Source organism: Polypterus senegalus, chromosome 2, assembly GCF_016835505.1.
Source record: "Polypterus senegalus isolate Bchr_013 chromosome 2, ASM1683550v1, whole genome shotgun sequence".
Classification (NCBI taxonomy): domain Eukaryota; kingdom Metazoa; phylum Chordata; class Cladistia; order Polypteriformes; family Polypteridae; genus Polypterus; species Polypterus senegalus.
Window position 1 is genome coordinate 321,718,948 of NC_053155.1, and position 17,168 is coordinate 321,736,115.

General features: G+C 41.5%; 1 protein-coding gene across 1 annotated transcript in view; it reads right to left on the minus strand.

The window, feature by feature from the left end:
* Positions 1-16,161: 16,161 nt before the first annotated feature.
* LOC120524645 (zona pellucida sperm-binding protein 4-like) overlaps positions 16,162-17,168 on the minus strand; it is a 3,294-nt gene continuing 2,287 nt past the window's right edge. The window contains exons 8-9 of the mRNA XM_039746472.1: positions 16,514-16,583; positions 16,162-16,225 (exon numbers count right to left, since the gene is read on the minus strand). Of these exons, the coding sequence (XP_039602406.1) occupies positions 16,162-16,225; positions 16,514-16,583 (134 nt within the window). The remainder of the gene's footprint in view (positions 16,226-16,513; positions 16,584-17,168) is intronic.

Genomic DNA, 17,168 nt, shown 5'->3' on the forward strand with positions numbered 1-17,168 from the left:
CCAGCCCTGCGAGGGATGTCTTCCTCCAGGAGGTCACGTCAGTCGGGCCTTGGCTGTGTTGTCCAGCTTCCCCAGAGAACCTAGGGGGAACGTTATATATGATATCCCTCCAATCCCCTGTCCCACGTGGACAATCTAGCCATATGTGGCCCTGCCAACGACAGTTGTAACAAAGCCGTCGTCCTCCCTGTTGTCTTCCTTCGAGACCGGAAACACCTCAGGAATTCTGTCTCCGCCCTTCTCTCTGCCAAGGGAGATGTTAGGGCCGCATCGGTGCTCTCAGCCCTTTTTTCTAATTTGTCAGGAGATCCGCTTTTATTTTGGGATCTCCTGCTTATTCTGGGGCTATTAGAAGAAGAGAGCCCCTTTACTGTCTGCACGCCCGTCGATCTTAATTTATTCGTAGGCGGCGTCTTCAGCACCGCATCGCTCTGGGAGACAGCACTTTCCCGCTGCTCCAGTTCAATCGGCGCTTCCTCCGCCCCTTCTGTCATCACACTCAACTCGCTTATACTATGGGTCGGGGTCTTTAGGACTGAATCGCTCCGAAAAGCCGCACCATCCAGCAGTTCCAGCTCGATCAGTCCTTCCCCCAACCAATCAGTTAATGTTCTGGCCTTTCTTGTAGGGCATGCAATGATTTGGCACCTGCTACTCAATAAACGCGGGGCCGGATCACACTGCGTCCCTGTATGCTGTACGGTACCGGTCCCACTCACCTGTACCACCAAATAAATCATAATGGGAGTCTCTCAAACAAATCGTTGGATGTATTCCTCGAGTCTTTTCAGCGGCGCTTGGCCCTTGCTCCCAGCTCCTCCACTTGTTTCTTCAGCTCCGCTAAGTCCTGGAAGAAACTGTGTACAGGCTCAAGTAACTTCAGATCCCGCAGTCCCACAATGTCATTTAATTCGGCCGAAGGCAGGCTACAATCATCATTTGTCTTACCTTTAGGCTGTGAGCCAATCAGCACGTCCGCTCCTAAAACGTGCTCGCCTTGGTTACGCAAAGGCTCTTGGGAATTGGAGTTGTCAGAGGGTCGGGTGGCCGCTACCGGACGACTGTGATCCACCTTTTCTAATTTAACGGCGGACCATTCAGTCACATCCCGCTCCTCTTTGTCTTTAATTATTTTCGGTGTTGCTTTGCTTGCCTCCCCCTTCCCCTTCAGGGAGCGTGAGTCCATTGGGGAAAAAACGACCTCACCGAGGGACTGACGATGACCTTCTCCTTCCCAAAATCCTTCGGGCGAGATCACGTGTCCTGTTCCGGCAAATAGGCATTGCCCGTGTAGACTTCTAGATTGGCTTGACTTTTCACTATCCCGGCCATCTTGCCTGGGTGTGAGGTAGGTGTCCGACTCATCGTCTGCTTTCAGCGGACAAGCCTCTGCAAAATAAGAAAAAAAAGTCCCCGGCACTTCGGGCATTTTTCTGGCACGTACCTCCGAACTTAGATGACGTGTTCCCAGTTCACCTAGGGAGTCCGGCGTTTCCGATATCCGACAGCACTCCTGCTGTTGCGCCGCTTGGGCTTGCTCGGCCCTAATCAGAGCCCTGTCTTCCTCACTTCCAGTCAGGTATGTCCACGCCTTTTTGGCATCAGTTAGGGCTTGAATCTTTTGAATATGCCCATTCTTTTTGGCTGTTTTCTTCCCCATGGCGGACCGATGTATTACAAGGCTTACTAATGCACTACCACCTGTAGAGTGTGGCGTTTCTACCTCCGTGCTCTTCAACGGGACCTTCTTAGGGTTTTTATAAAACAGGTCCTCTACCAAATCGATGGCCAGAGAATCCTGCCGGCTACGCCAGTGTAGCAGTAGGGGGCGCTATTGCTCGCTTGAACCCTCAGACCAGACATCAGACACCAGATAAAAGTCTAATATGACTTTATTTTATAATAATAGTGTGCACCAAGCACTCTACACTCCACTATACTCATAAATAAACACAATAATAAATCAATAATCAATCCTCCTCTCCCAGACGCTTAGCAACCCTTCCTCCCAGCTCAGCTCGTCGTCTGGGAGTTCCCATGGTCCTTTTATATCTCCTGACCCGGGTCAGCTACAAAGTCTTTTTCTTCACCCATTCCTTCTGTTCACGTGACCAGAACGTACTTCCAGGTTATAGGGCACGTAGCACTTCCCAAGCCCCTCTATAGCGGCTCCTGGTGGCCCCCATGGTATCCAGCAGGGCTTTTTATAAAAACTACAAGGTCCATGAGGCTCTGCTGGAATTCAGGGAACCTCTATGCCGCTGGGAGGGCTCCATCTGGCGGCTTGGAGGTGTTGTCTGGAATATATGGCCGGCCATCCTTCACACTTTCTAAGGTCGGCTCTTACCCCATAAATTGGGAGAAGAACAGGGTGACCGTTGGGCATCATATCATCAAGACGTATTTCAAATCTACATTTTAATTTGAAAGTATCAGAAAAAGCAGTCGCCATAGCATTTTTATATATTTTACTTTAATTTTACTCTAATGTAACTTCATTTGATGACAGTTTGTGTGTTGAGAGCACATCACTGTAGGTCATCAGTATACTGTAGTGTATTAAGACTGGGTGTGTAAAGTCAGCTGCGTCAAGTTCACGTTAAAGACTTTGGGAAAACACCACAGGCCTGTCACCGGTCTGAATAAGTCACATCTGTCATGGTGGGCTAACCCTAAAAAGAATGAACTGCAGGCGTTCACAGCTGTATAAATGACTGTGCCCGCTGGCAGAGATGCTATCCTGAGTGGTGGGCTTCTTGTTATATTGGCAATGTTGTTGCTCATGCGACTGTTTACTGGACCACCTCGATGACTGTGGTCCTCCAAAATTGCATGGCATGTTGTTACTCCATCAAGGGGTTTGTTCTCAGTGTTGTACCTGATATCCTCTCACAATATTTACAGACATGGCCTCCTGTACACCAAACGTAGTACAAGGGGCTGCAGGCTTAGATAATGTGGCACACTTTCAAAAAGAAGGAGCAGAATGGCTGACATGTTCATTGAGGACACGCTCTGAAGTATTTTTAAGGGCATTCTTGTCTGTCTTAGTAATTATTGTGTTGATTGGACCCTTTATACATTTTATATTAGTATTTCAAAGCCACTGGAAGAACAGCACTTGTACCTCAGGCTTCTACAAGTTCTACAACCACATCATCGACTTCAATGAACTTCATTACTTAAACTGTACATTTTTAATGTAACTCTTATAAAGGGAGACATTGTGGAAGGTGATACTAAATCCTTACAATAATGTAATTCTTACTACTCCTCCTGGCATTAATTGTGAACTTTTATTCAAGTCTGAAGTGCACTGATGAAGCTTGAAAGGTCTTTATTGTGTAAGAAACTGGAAAGCGGGGTGTGTGTTTTACAAGAGGTGTGTAAGAAGTCCTCTAAGCGCAGGTGTGTTTACAAGGCCACATGTAACCAGGATAAGGCGAGGAACCTGCGTTATTAAAAATCACGTGTAACTAATCTGGAGTTCTCAAAGCTCTCCAACGTCAAACTGAGCTAAAAAAAGTTCAACGCCATCATTAGCCACCAGAAACAGAAGCCTGTGGTCATTTCCTTGTGTTTCTTAAATATATTTAAACAAAGGGACACTTTATGAATGTGTTCTCTTTAGCTGTGTGATTGAGCCCTGCAAAGGGGGCATACCAGTACGTGTGCTTCTTGCCTTACACCCTGCTGCTGGGTAATAATAATAATAATAACGCTGGTGTTTTACTTCAATACATTAAGCATTGCATTAGGTTACTAGTCATTACACAAAGTAACTGTACTACTTAATGCACCATTCTTAAGATTGTCTCACAGTCTTTATTCCTGTATGTTCAGCTCATTAATATAAATTTAGTGATTTCTGAAATACAGGAACAGATGATTTAAGCCAGGAGAAGAACTAATGTGATTGCCCGAGCATTTGTCTCTGGAAATTGATCTCTTTGTAACTTCCATCTGAGCCTGCTGGGAGTGACGCATGTGTGTGAAGTAAAGACAGTCGCAGGTTGACAGAGTGCAGTGGACTTGTGCAGACTAGAAAATGCTTAAGTGTTACCCGTTTAACGGTTTACAAGGTTACTTAACCAGGTTATTCACTGATAAATCTACCTCTGATAACCGGCATTTACATGGCACTTTAGAGACCAGGGATCTGTGAATAACCGCATTATTGAGGTGCATGGCAACACACTCACGGGCTATAGAAGAAACTTGTATACTGAACATGTGTGAACAATTTGATAAAGGCCTCCATTTGTTAATTAATAGTGTGACCTGTGGTTCATCCAGAATCAGAAAGGGTAACACTTGAGTTTAGGTGCAATATTCAGGTAAAAATGAATGTATTACTCATACTAGCTGTGTGTGGTCTTCAGGACAAAAAGCAACCCAATGACTCCCCAGCAGTTTTATTATATTAGTGAAGTTACAGAGGCGTCAGCTAACTGGGTCGGGCAGGTTGTGTCTTATCTGAGATGGATGTGTAGTCGAGTGCAGCTGTGGCACAAATTGAGCGGGACAGCCTAGAACCGGTCTCAGGTAAACGCATGGTAGCTCGTTGTGTGAATGTACAACATGCATGTAGCACAAAGCTGAGTTTGTCTGCTTGGGTTGAGTGAGAAGTGAGGGGCATGCAAGTGCTGAAAACATTAAAAGTGCAGGCATGTGCCATCTTACCAAGGACAAGTCACACTTGTATAAGCTTCTACATCTTCACACCAACTCTCATGGCTTTGGTTGAGTGTGAGTGAAGCGGACTGCTCCACACACACACACACACACACACACACACACACAGGTCTTTCATTTATATATGTTTAACACTAGAATTACCAAAGCTCCCGAGAAAACACGTGAACTCCGTCCCAACTTAAATCCACTCGCATGTCTCCATTCTGCTCTTTTGTCTTGTAAATGTGTTGATAATCCCAAGCAGCCAGCAGTCTGCTATACCAACGCCCGACCCCCCACCGCCGTCTCCCAACTGAAGCCTTCTTTGTCACTGAGTCAGGTACCTAGACTAAAAAAATATGTTGTTATTCGTTACACATGCATTTCACGTGTGTTCTGTGTCCACAAAGATCTGTGTAAGTGTAGGATGACAGAAATGTTGAACACATACCTAAAAGACAAACTTGTTCCATGTTTTAGTACTAACGACAAAATGTATACATGAAGTGTATAATGTGTGAAGACTGAAGTCCAAATATCAAATAAGCACTTTCACAAAAGATACAAGTATAAGTGAACAAATGTGCTTTAATCTCCCCAAAGACTATAACTGAAGACAAAGAAATAAGGTTAGTGTTGCTTATTATCCTGACTTCTTTGGTAATACAGCGGTCAGTGCTGCAGACTCCTATTCAGGAGATTCTGGGTTCAAGTCTTAACGTCTCAAAATTAACATTTTGAGTAGTGAGCAGTTCTTATTGTTACTATTATACAATAAAAGTATACATTTGATTTGAGTAAATGTATGGTACAGGTAAAGTTTAGCATTTTTATTCATTTTATTCTGTCAGTCACATTCACGCTTGCCCTGATCCGAAACTGCTGTTTTCAAATAAAGACGCGCGTATAACAGAGGTGAACTCAGATCGGAGAAAGAGAACAGACGCCCTCACCACAAGAAAAGTCCACTCACATATAAGAACAATGCAGCTGCACCAGGCGTAAAGGCGAAAGATAGCACCATTTGAATACAGGCGTCATCCTGCCAATCACCTGTCCTTCAAAGAAACAGCACGGCTTACAGAACTCGCCAACGTATCGTGCAAAACTCCTGTTTGTGATTATGTTTCGTGATGGTCTTTACATAAGAAGCATTTATTTGTTACTTACAGTGGTGTGAAAAACTATTTGCCCCCTTCCTGATTTCTTATTCTTTTGCATGTTTGTCACACAATGTTTCTGATCATCAAACACATTTAACCATTAGTCAAATATAACACAAGTAAACACAAAATGCAGTTTTTAAATGATGGTTTTTATTATTTAGGGAGAAAAAATTCAAACCTACACCCTGTGTGAAAAAGTAATTTCCCCTGAACCTAATAACTGGTTGGGCCACCCTTAGCAGCAATAACTGCAATCAAGCGTTTGCGATAACTTGCAATGAGTCTTTTACAGCGCTCTGGAGGAATTTTGGCCCACTCATCTTTGCAGAATTGTTGTAATTCAGCTTTATTTGAGGGTTTTCTAGCATGAAGCGCCTTTTTAAGGTCATGCCATAGCATCTCAATTGGATTCAGGTCAGGACTTTGACTAGGCCACTCCAAAATCTTCATTTTGTTTTTCTTCAGCCATTCAGAGGTGGATTTGCTGGTGTGTTTTGGGTCATTGTCCTGTTGCAGCACCCAAGATCGCTTCAGCTTGAGTTGACGAACAGATGGCCGGACATTCTCCTTCAGGATTTTTTGGTAGACAGTAGAATTCATGGTTCCATCTATCACAGCAAGCCTTCCAGGTCCTGAAGCAGCAAAACAACCCTAGACCATCACACTACCACCACCATATTTTACTGTTGGTATGATGTTCTTTTCTGAAATGCTGTGTTCCTTTTACGCCAGATGTAACGGGACATTTGCCTTCCAAAAGTTCAACTTTTGTCTCATCAGTCCACAAGGTATTTTCCCAAAAGTCTTGGCAATCATTGAGATGTTTCTTAGCAAAATTGAGACGAGCCCTAATGTTCTTTGTGCTTAACAGTGGTTTGCGTCTTGGAAATCTGTCATGCAGGCCGTTTCAGTCTCTTTCTTATGGTGGAGTCGTGAACACTGACCTTAATTGAGGCAATTGAGGCCTGCAGTTCTTTAGACGTTGTCCTGGGGTCTTTTGTGACCTCTCGGATGAGTCGTCTCTGCTCTCTTGGGGTCATTTTGGTCGGCCGGCCACTCCTGGGAAGGTTCACCACTGTTCCATGTTTTTGCCATTTGTGGATAATGGCTCTCACTGTGGTTCGCTGGAGTCCCAAAGCTTTAGAAATGGCTTTATAACCTTTACCAGACTGATATATCTCAATTACTTCTGTTTTTATTTGTTCCTGAATTTCTTTGGATCTTGGCATGATGTCTAGCTTTTGAGGTGCTTTTGGTCTACTTCTCTGTGTCAGGCAGCTCCTATTTAAGGGATTTCTTGAGTAATCAGGCCTGGGGGTGGCTACGGAAATTGAACTCAGGTGTGATACACCATAGTTAGGTTATTTTTTAACAAGGGGGCAATTACTTTTTCACACAGGGCCATGTAGGTTTGGATTTGTTTTCTCCCTAAATAATAAAAACCATCATTTAAAAACTGCATTTTGTGTTTACTTGTGTTATATTTGACTAATGGTTAAATGTGTTTGATGATCAGAAACATTTTGTGTGACAAACATGCAAAAGAATAAGAAATCAGGAAGGGGGCAAATAGTTTTTCACACCACTGTATATAAAAGCTAGATTGAATATTACTTATCTTAAATTATTTACTTATCTTCCTACAGCGTAAAGTCACAAATAGTCTGCAGGGCTTCCTCTGTTTGATCGACAAGGGCATGTTCACAAATTACACGTGTAATGCCATGAAAAATACCTGCCGGACACTTTAATACACGACCAATGTTACAAGAATGCAGTTAGACTTTTTTTGGGTCACATACACCACGCTAGTGTTTAGATCTGGACGGTGTAGCATTGGCGAGCTCTAAAAGCCGTGCTGTTTCTTTAAAGAACAGGTGATTGGCAGGATGACGCCGAACTTCGTCCTGTATTCAAACGGTGCCAACTTTCGCCTTTACGCCTGGTGTAGCTGCGTTGTTCTTATATGTTAGTGGACGTTTCATGCAGGGAGGGCTTCTGTTCTCTTTCTCCAATCTGAGTTCACCTCTGTTATAGCGCGTCTTTATTTGAAAACAGCATTGTCAGATTTGGGCGAGTGTGAACGCAACTGACAGAATAAAACTGAATCAAAAAACGCTAACTTTGACAAGCACTATAAATTTACAGCAGCTGTTAGAGACGCAAATCAAATGTATGTTTTTATTGTATAATATTAACAATAATAGCAGCTCTCTACTCAAAACAGTAAACTAGAGAAGCTGCCAGCATTGAACCCAGAAGCTTTTGATTGGAAGGCAGCAGTTCTTAGCATTGCACCACACAAGTTGTCGTATCAGCCGTCTACCGTAACCTGCTTTCTTTTTTCTTTGGTTATATTCTTGAATAAAAGCGCACTTGCTTTGTTATACTTGTACTTTTTGTGAAAGTGTTTATTTGATATTTGGACTTCAGGCTTCGCACCTTATACACATGTTGTAAATGTAGGAAGGACGGTCCTTGGGTGTGTGGGGGAACGTTAATATTTGAATCTGATGATTGTATATAGCGCGGAACTGACCTCTCTGTACTATGCTGTCCTCTGCATCTCCTGGATTTCAAAAGAAACACCAACATGCAGCACATGTGGACACTGGCCAAGATCGAAACAAAAAAACAAACGCGGTCACTGATTACAATGCATGAAGGTATGCAAATGAATATAATGTTGCATTAGTGCAAGAACGTTTTCCGACATGTACAATACAGGTCATAAAATGAATTATTCCAAATGTCATACATACCTAAGTCTCTCTTTTTTGTCAGTGAGGCTTTGACATCATGGATCAGAAGGTGCATACTAATTCAGTGTGAGCAGGAGCACTCAAGAATAAAACTGAATAAAAACAATTCACATCCACAGTCATTCTCAATCTCGCACATCCACGTCCACAGTTTTCCCAGTCCCAGTCTCGTTCGCGCACAAGATCTGACATGGCTTTCAAATAAAGAGGGGGTGTAACAAAACAAATTTGTTTGTTATACCAAGTCTTTATCTGAAAACGGGGTACGATCTGGTGGGGGGCGGGGGGGCGGCTGTGTGTGGGAGCTGGAACGTAAGAGAATAAAACTGAAAAAAACCCCGCTAACTTTAACTATAAATTTACAGGCACAAATCAAATGTATGTTTTTATTGTATGATATTCACATATTATACATTTCACGTCTACATTTTGTCAATTATTACCAAAACATGAGAAACGTTTCTGTGTTAACGTCGTTTTTACAGAGATTGTTGATGACACTGAACACACATGAAATGTATGTATTCTAAATGACGATGTACTTTTTTACTCTATAAAGCTCCAGCACTTCACTTGAAGATAAACACTGAGCATTGACAAACTTCTTTGTAAATTGAACTGCGGTGGTGTGCGGGGGATTGGGATAGCAGGCTGCTTGTTGCTTATCTGCACATTTACAGGACAAAGACTCTGATGGAGAGGTGAGAATGGATTTAAGGTGGGCCGGATTTACGAGTTTTCTCGTAGGCTCTGGTAATTCTAGTGTTCATACTGTTATGTACCAAGACCTTCATGATGGCTTCTTTTGGTCTAAATAATACTTGCAAAGTGCCAGTAAAATGGCAATTCACCTCTGTGCAGTGTGGCAGATTTGGAGCCTCTGAGACCCTCGTAAGGTGAAGAATTGATCAGGAATTTCAAGATCTTACCCTGAAGTTAACAACATCCGGAGACATCCGTGTCACTTAAGCTACCTATTTGAGTAAGCCACATTGCAGAGGAGGTCTGTAAGTGTCATTAGGACCACTAGAAGTCTTTATTAGGGTCTTGTCACATAACAACAAATGCATTTTGCAGGACTTAAACTGGTGTAACCTTAGAAATCTTTTATTATTTGTTAAGCTTCAGTATTTTTTCTAAAATATGTGTTTAAAATCAGGATCACAGTAACATATTGATTATTAGTTAATTATTTTATTAACTCTAACCACACCAGGTACTCCCAGCAAACATGCCCTGTGGGCCCACCAGGTCTTTCTGTGGGCAGAGTAAGCCCACTTCACAATGTACATTTGGGCCCCATAACCACACTGGACCCACAGCCCAAACTCAGCCCTGTGAGGTGTCCAAATCAGACTCACACGTTGTTCCTGCTCAATCTTAGCAGCGCACTACTGTACTGTGTGTCATTTCTGTTAGGCTATGTGGTCCAGTAAGCAGCCATGAAAATACTTAAGAAGAGAGACAGAGCAGCCATAAAAACAGGAGCTGAAGTCACATTCCCATTGACTGCATACTGTTATGCAATCAAATGACACAAGATGACTTCTAAAGTAGCCAAGTGTACACCTTGACAGTGTGACTTTAGCTGAAACTGTGGAATGTGTGGCCTTTGAAAATCTGCTGTCAACACTTGGTGCAGGTTGTGCTGGCAGTAAAAGCCGAAGCTGATGTTGGTATACATGTGATTACTCCAAGTGGAGCTGGCACATCACAGAAGGTCCAGATCTTGATTCCCTTCTTGATTTGCCTTCTTTGCTGGACTGATTGTCGACAGCTGATTGGTTCTTATTGTTGTGTTGTTTGGCTTCAGGTGTGAAATGTTTGTGTTTCTCACCAATCAGATGCACAACTAATCAGGTTGGGTGTTGGCCACTATGAGACTTGGGGCAGTCCAGAGGCCTCATGTATAAACGGTGAGTATGCACAGAAATGTTGCGTAAGAACTTTTCCACGTTCAAATCGCGATGTATAAAACCTACACTTGGCGTAAAGCCATGCACTTTTCCACGGTACCTCATGCCTTGTCGTACGCAAGTTCTCCGCTCGGTTTTGCAGACTGGCGGCACCCAGCGTCAAAGCAATGCTACTGTTCCTGTGTGGTTACACCTTATTTTCCTGACGCCGCTTTATAAATACACTGAAACTAACCGCATATTGTTTATCAGTGTAATGCATCTGATTGTAATTAACTTGTAACAATATAATGGTCCAGGGAACAGCCATAGTATTCCAAATACCATAACTGCTTTAGTGTTGTTACTCTCAATGCACCTTCTTGTTCTTCTTTCAGCTGCTCCCGTTAGGAGTTGCCACAGCGGATCATCTGTGTCCATATTACTCTCACTGCAGCACTCGGAGTATTTATATCACTGTATCTGAGTGGCGAATCACAGCAGCAGCTGATCGGAAAGAGAATTATTGGTATACAGCTTCAAGAACACGCTGCCTCAGCCACGCAAAACGTTTCAAAGCCTGTCCTGTACGGACCTCGCGGTTCACAAACAGTTTCATCCCAAGAACTATAAACGCACTTATAAGTACAATCACCTCACGGTAAACTTGCACTACAGTTATAATATTACACAACCTGCGCCACTTTATAAAGCGCGTATTTACATATGATGACGATATCATTTTTAAGATGAAATGCAACAAAATATGTTTATTATATTATACAGGTAAAACTTTAACTTCATTTAAATAATCTATATTCTTCACTGGGACTGGCGTGAAGGATAGAATAATTAAACATGTACTACGAAGATATTTCAATGTTCATTAAACGTTTTGAAGAATCGGCGCTCTAAGTTTAATGTTTAAAGGCTTAATGTCTGTTACAGAGCTGATTGTGTTTGCGATCGGTTACTTGGAGAAAGAAAAGCAAGGACTGCAGTGACGACTACGCCAATATATATCTATACTAATAAAAGGCAAAGCCCTCACTGACTGACTGACTGACTCATCACTAATTCTCCAACTTCCCGTGTAGGTAGAAGGCTGACATTTAGCAGGCTCATTCCTTACAGCTTACTTACAAAAGTTGGGCAGGTTTCATTTCGAAATTCTATGCGTAGTGGTCATAACTGGAACCTATTTTTTCGTCCATATACTATAATAGACTTCTGCTCGATGCCCGTGGGAGGCGGAGTTACGCCTCCCACGTAATTTAGTGCCTGCCCATATAAGGCCGTCCGTCAGCGGCAATCCAATAGAAATACTGCCACTAAATATTCACGGGTGAAGGACTGTACTTATGCACAGAAAGATGAGATGGTCAGGGTGGTGTTTGGCACAAACTCAGCGAAACTGCGAGAGAAACTTTTAAGTGCCGTGGACATCGCATGAGATGGCTCCAGCACAGCTGGGAACCCTTGATGCATGTACACTGAGCGGGTCACGTGAACTGATGCAGTGCACAGACAAAAAGCAACAGTTCCAAACAGTGCTGAACAAAAAATGAATTATACAATTGAGAAGGCAGCAAAAAAATATGAAGCGTGTGATACATACAAGCATATTCATAAGTGCAGCTACTGCGGAAACAAAGCACACGGTGGAAAAAGTCAATGTCCCGCTAAAGGAAGACAGTGTAAAAAAAACCCGTGCATGTAGTGTGTCACATCTCACATAAAGAGGAAGACGAGCTGTTTATTGATGCAGTAAGAAACAAATCGATGAATGAAACCTCTTATCTTTACAACGATTGACAAACACGGAATGTAACTTGAACACAACACATCTTACAAATACGAACCTGATTGAAACAAATAATGATAATCAAATCCTTGATGACAGCAACACTCATAACACTCACAAAACAATTACTGTATATTGACAATCATGATACGTTATTTTTAAAATGTTCCCTTTTCTTTTTCATAACTTCTTTAACACACTACTTCTCCGCTGCGAACCGCGGTATATATATATATATGTATATATAATATATATATACCCCGATCTACATACTCTCAACTAGACAAACCACACACCGTGGTGCAATGGTAGAGGCTTCACCTCTAGCCGACGTCTGAGGTTCGATTCCCGAGAGGGGGTGCAATGGATATGTATGCGCGCTTCCTGGTTCATTTTACCCTCGCATCCCCTTGGTTTGAGACGTATGAAAAAATATGCGGTTAACGCTGAAAGACAGATCACCAATTGAAGCTTTATGAATAATGAATACTTTATTCACCATCAGTGATTGTTTTGGTAAAGCCATACTCAGTGTATTCATTAGATGAACGGTAAAAAAGTAAGAGCGAGGGGAGGGTGACTTATTGAGGCACGCAGGCGAAACCACAATAGTACGCAGGCTCGATGCGTCGGTGCGCATCAACTCGATCTGAATTACGCGATCACATTCGGAAAAATATATCTTTTCAAGTTCTATTTAGTCTACACAAATATCTTTGGAATGTAAGGCGAATTTACTCTTTACATTTGTATGGTGAAGAAAAATTTATGCAATTATGCCTACATTTAACTTACATTCCTACCAAAAATATTTCTGTCGACAAAATAAAAATTCCTTCTATTTAAAATTTAAATAGAACTTGAACAGATACGATAGTTCATAATATCCACGCAGACTTGCACGTAAGAGCGGGAGTCATCCGTTTTAACAAACAGCGTATTGCACTGATACGAAATAGCCTGCCCATTTAATTATTTAGGAATGGATAAATAAATTAAGATTTTGCACAAATAATGTTTTTCATTTTTCTTCCTTGATGGATTCTGGCACCCCCAGCAACAGTTGCTCGCACCCCAAAGAGTGTATGTATATATATATATATATATATATATATATATATATATATATATATATATATATATATATATATATATATATATATATATATATATATATACTAATAAAAGGCAAAGCTCTCACTGACTGACTGACTGACTGACTGACTCACTCACTCACTGACTTCCCTGCACTAACCAAAACTGATGTACGTACTTATTTCGATGGTATGACGCCACTGTTGGCCGCCATATTGAACTTTCCAATGTCACTAATTTTCCAACTTCCTGTGTAGGCAGAAGGCTGACCCCATCTTCACGAAATTTGGTAGGTGGCTTCCCAACGCTAACTGAACCCTACTTGCGTACATATATACGTCCATAGCCTGCACCTCGGTCACCGTGTGAGGCGGCATTGGGTCCCCCATCCCAACGCCTCCCGTTGTTGGCTGCCTGCCTATATAAGACCGTCTGTCGCTCCAGTCTCTACATTCCCTTCCTTGCTTTGCCACGGGATTCACGTCTCCCTGCTGATAACTACAGCCTTTTTATTTAATCCACGGCTTCTCCGCTGTTTTATTGTTCATTTATTACGATTATAGTTATTGTTTAGGTATTTTAGACTTACTTTACATTGTTCAGGTACCCATTTCCTTTATCATTCCAACCGTACCCGCATTAACATGTCTATCGAGGTGATTACCATCGATCAAAGAACTGTCACTTACCGAGTGGTTTCCATGCCCGGAGATGGCACCTGCCTTTTCCATTCTCTTTGTTACATATTGCACGGCCATATCAGGCTCACACTTGATATCCGGAGGAACATTGTGTCTTGTGTATTGAATGACTGGGACAGGTTCAAGGTGTGGACTGATGACGGTACAGGAGATAATTAGACTACACAGGAGCACTAGAAGAGTGAAATGCTTAAGCCCTTCACCTATGCATCTGCATGTGAGTTGATGGCTGCCGCTGAATTGTTCGGTTGTCACTTTCAAGTGTACCGAAATGGCCAAATATTTTACACCTTTCGACAACCGCCAATGCCTCTTAAACATCTTAGATTGACAGGTGACCATTTCAGTAGTGGACACTTTGATGTTTATGAATGTTTCAACTCTCAAAAGCTGGATGTGAAGTTATCGATGAAACCGGTTGTGTGCTTACAACGCTTGACAGATGCCAAATGTCACTTCAACACAACAAATCCTGCAAATACTGTCGTAATTGAAACAAACCATGAAACTCAAACCGATTATGACAGCAGCAATCCAAGCTGTGAGATTTGAGACAAGATTACTGTTCACATGGCCAACTATAAGTTACATGTTCAAGAGTAAGCTCAGCACACAGCTTGGTCATGTTACAACTGACAACATGGTATACAAAGAGATCCTTAACAGATAATTATTGGGATATTTTCCCTCAGTTTAAAAAGGTTTAATTTTCTTCTTAATAAACATTTTAAGGCAGTACTTCGCTGCTGCGAAGCGCAGGTATTTTGCTAGTATTTATATATATAGATAGATAGATAGATAGATAGATGACAACAACACTCATATCAATGACAAAACAATTACATTAACAATCATGGTACGTTATTTTTTTAAATTTTTCCTTTTCTTTTTCATAACTTCTTTAACACACTACTTCTCCACTGTGAAGCGCGGGTATTCTGCTAGTATATATATATGTTTATATATGTGTGTGTGTATGTATGTATGTGTGTATGTATATGTATGCGTGTATATGTAGATATGTATATATATATGCATATATGTGGATGTATGTGTATATATGTATATATATATATATGTATGTATATATGTGTGTGTATATATATTTGTATATGTATATATGTATGGATATGTATATATATGTTTATATGTGTGTGTGTGTATATATATATATATATGACATCAACACTCATCACTCACAACAGTGAGAAAACAATTACATTAACAATCATGTTACGTTATTTTTAAAATGTTTCCTTTTCTTTTTCATTACTTCTTTAATGCACTACTTCTCTGCTGTGAAGCGCGGGTATTTTGCTAGTTGAATATCAAACAGAAAAAGAAAATAATGACACAGCTAAAAACGCAGCGAGCCCCTGAGTACTGCTGCAATAAATAATTTCATTGAAGGTCGCACACAATCACCGTGAAACACATGTTTACAGTTTTTTACAATCGCTATGACAGTTTTTTCAAAACATTTAACAAGTTTCCTAAACTCTTAACGCACCAACACACCTAAAACACACAATTGGCAAAACGGTTAATTTCATGCTCAAAATCACACATAGTAAACTAAACCCCAAAACTAATTTTCAAAATACAATAATAAACTACCACAGTACACAATGTCAAGCAAAACACTGCAAACATGTTTTAAAATCAAATAATTATTCAAAACAGTAACACATGTTCTCTTCCAACAGGAACATTTAGTCAATCATAACACATTGACAAAAAAACACTATCATCAGCTGAAATTACAGAAACTGCATTATTTTATGTGTCAGGTCTGCCCTTATATTTGAAGCCTTTCTACATTTTTGTTTTGTTGGGTTTAGTAAATGCATGCATTTTGTTTCTTTTGCTGCAGAAATTCAATACAAAAAAGTGAATGACCATCTCAGAGTAGCTTTATAAAATGTACAGTTTACTGTATGTAAAAAAAATACAGACACAGAACTGCTGCAGTACAGACTTTATTTGCAAAAGGACATTACTGCAAGATATACAAACAGAAAAAGCACCGGAATTACACTATAATAAAAACAAAGTAATCTTCTAATCTGCCCGGTCTTCTGCATTTGGCCACATGTTCTCATCCACATCACACCTGATATCTTCTCTGGCAAGGCATCATGGGAAGAATCTTTTGGCATGCTTTATCCACCCCTGGCAGTGTTCAGCTATGATGTCTTGGCATGCAGTATCCATTGCATCCAGGAGGGACATTTGGTCATGTGGACGATGGTCAAAAACCTTCCATCTCCAGGCTGAGAAAAACTCCTCAATGGGGTTGAGGAAAGGGGATTAAGGGGCAAGGAAATGGGACATCATCTTTGGATGGGCGTCAAACCAGGCTGTGACTGCAGGGGAATGGTGGAATGCCACATTGTCCCATGTGATAACATACCTGTATATTGGCAAGTGGTCTCCCACCTGTCCCCTTTCTACCTCTGGCACCAGTCTTTCGTGCAGGTCTTCTAAAAACAGGAGAAGGCGGCCGGTGTTGTAGGGGCCAATCTGACATTTATGCAGGAGTGCACCGTTGTTGGAGATTGCGCACATGGTGATGTTGGCTCCTCTCTGGCCCGGCACAGTAACTGTGGCCCTTTGGCCTATTATGTTTCTCCCACGGCGACGCCTTTTCGCCAAGTTGAAGCCAGCCTCGTCAACATAGATAATTTCATGTGGGACTTGATTGGCCACCAACTCCATGACTCTCTGAAAGTAATTACACACAGTGTATGTAAATGCTGTGCTGTACTGTATATCTACTGTATGTACTAATGCACTCCAGGTTTATAGAGTAGTTTACTGCAAAACACACTGTGTATAGTACAGTAAGGACTGTATTGCATAACCTTACCTGGACGTATTGGTGACAGAGTTCTTTGATGCGCTCACTGTTCCTTTCAAAAGGAACTTTGTATAGTTGTTTCATTCGGACTCTGTTTTTAGCTAGAGTCCGAGAAATGGATGATATGCCGATTGCTGCAATGTTCCCAAAGACAAGGTTGTCCTCTACAACTCTGGACTGAATGTCCTTCAGTTTTATTTCATTGTCA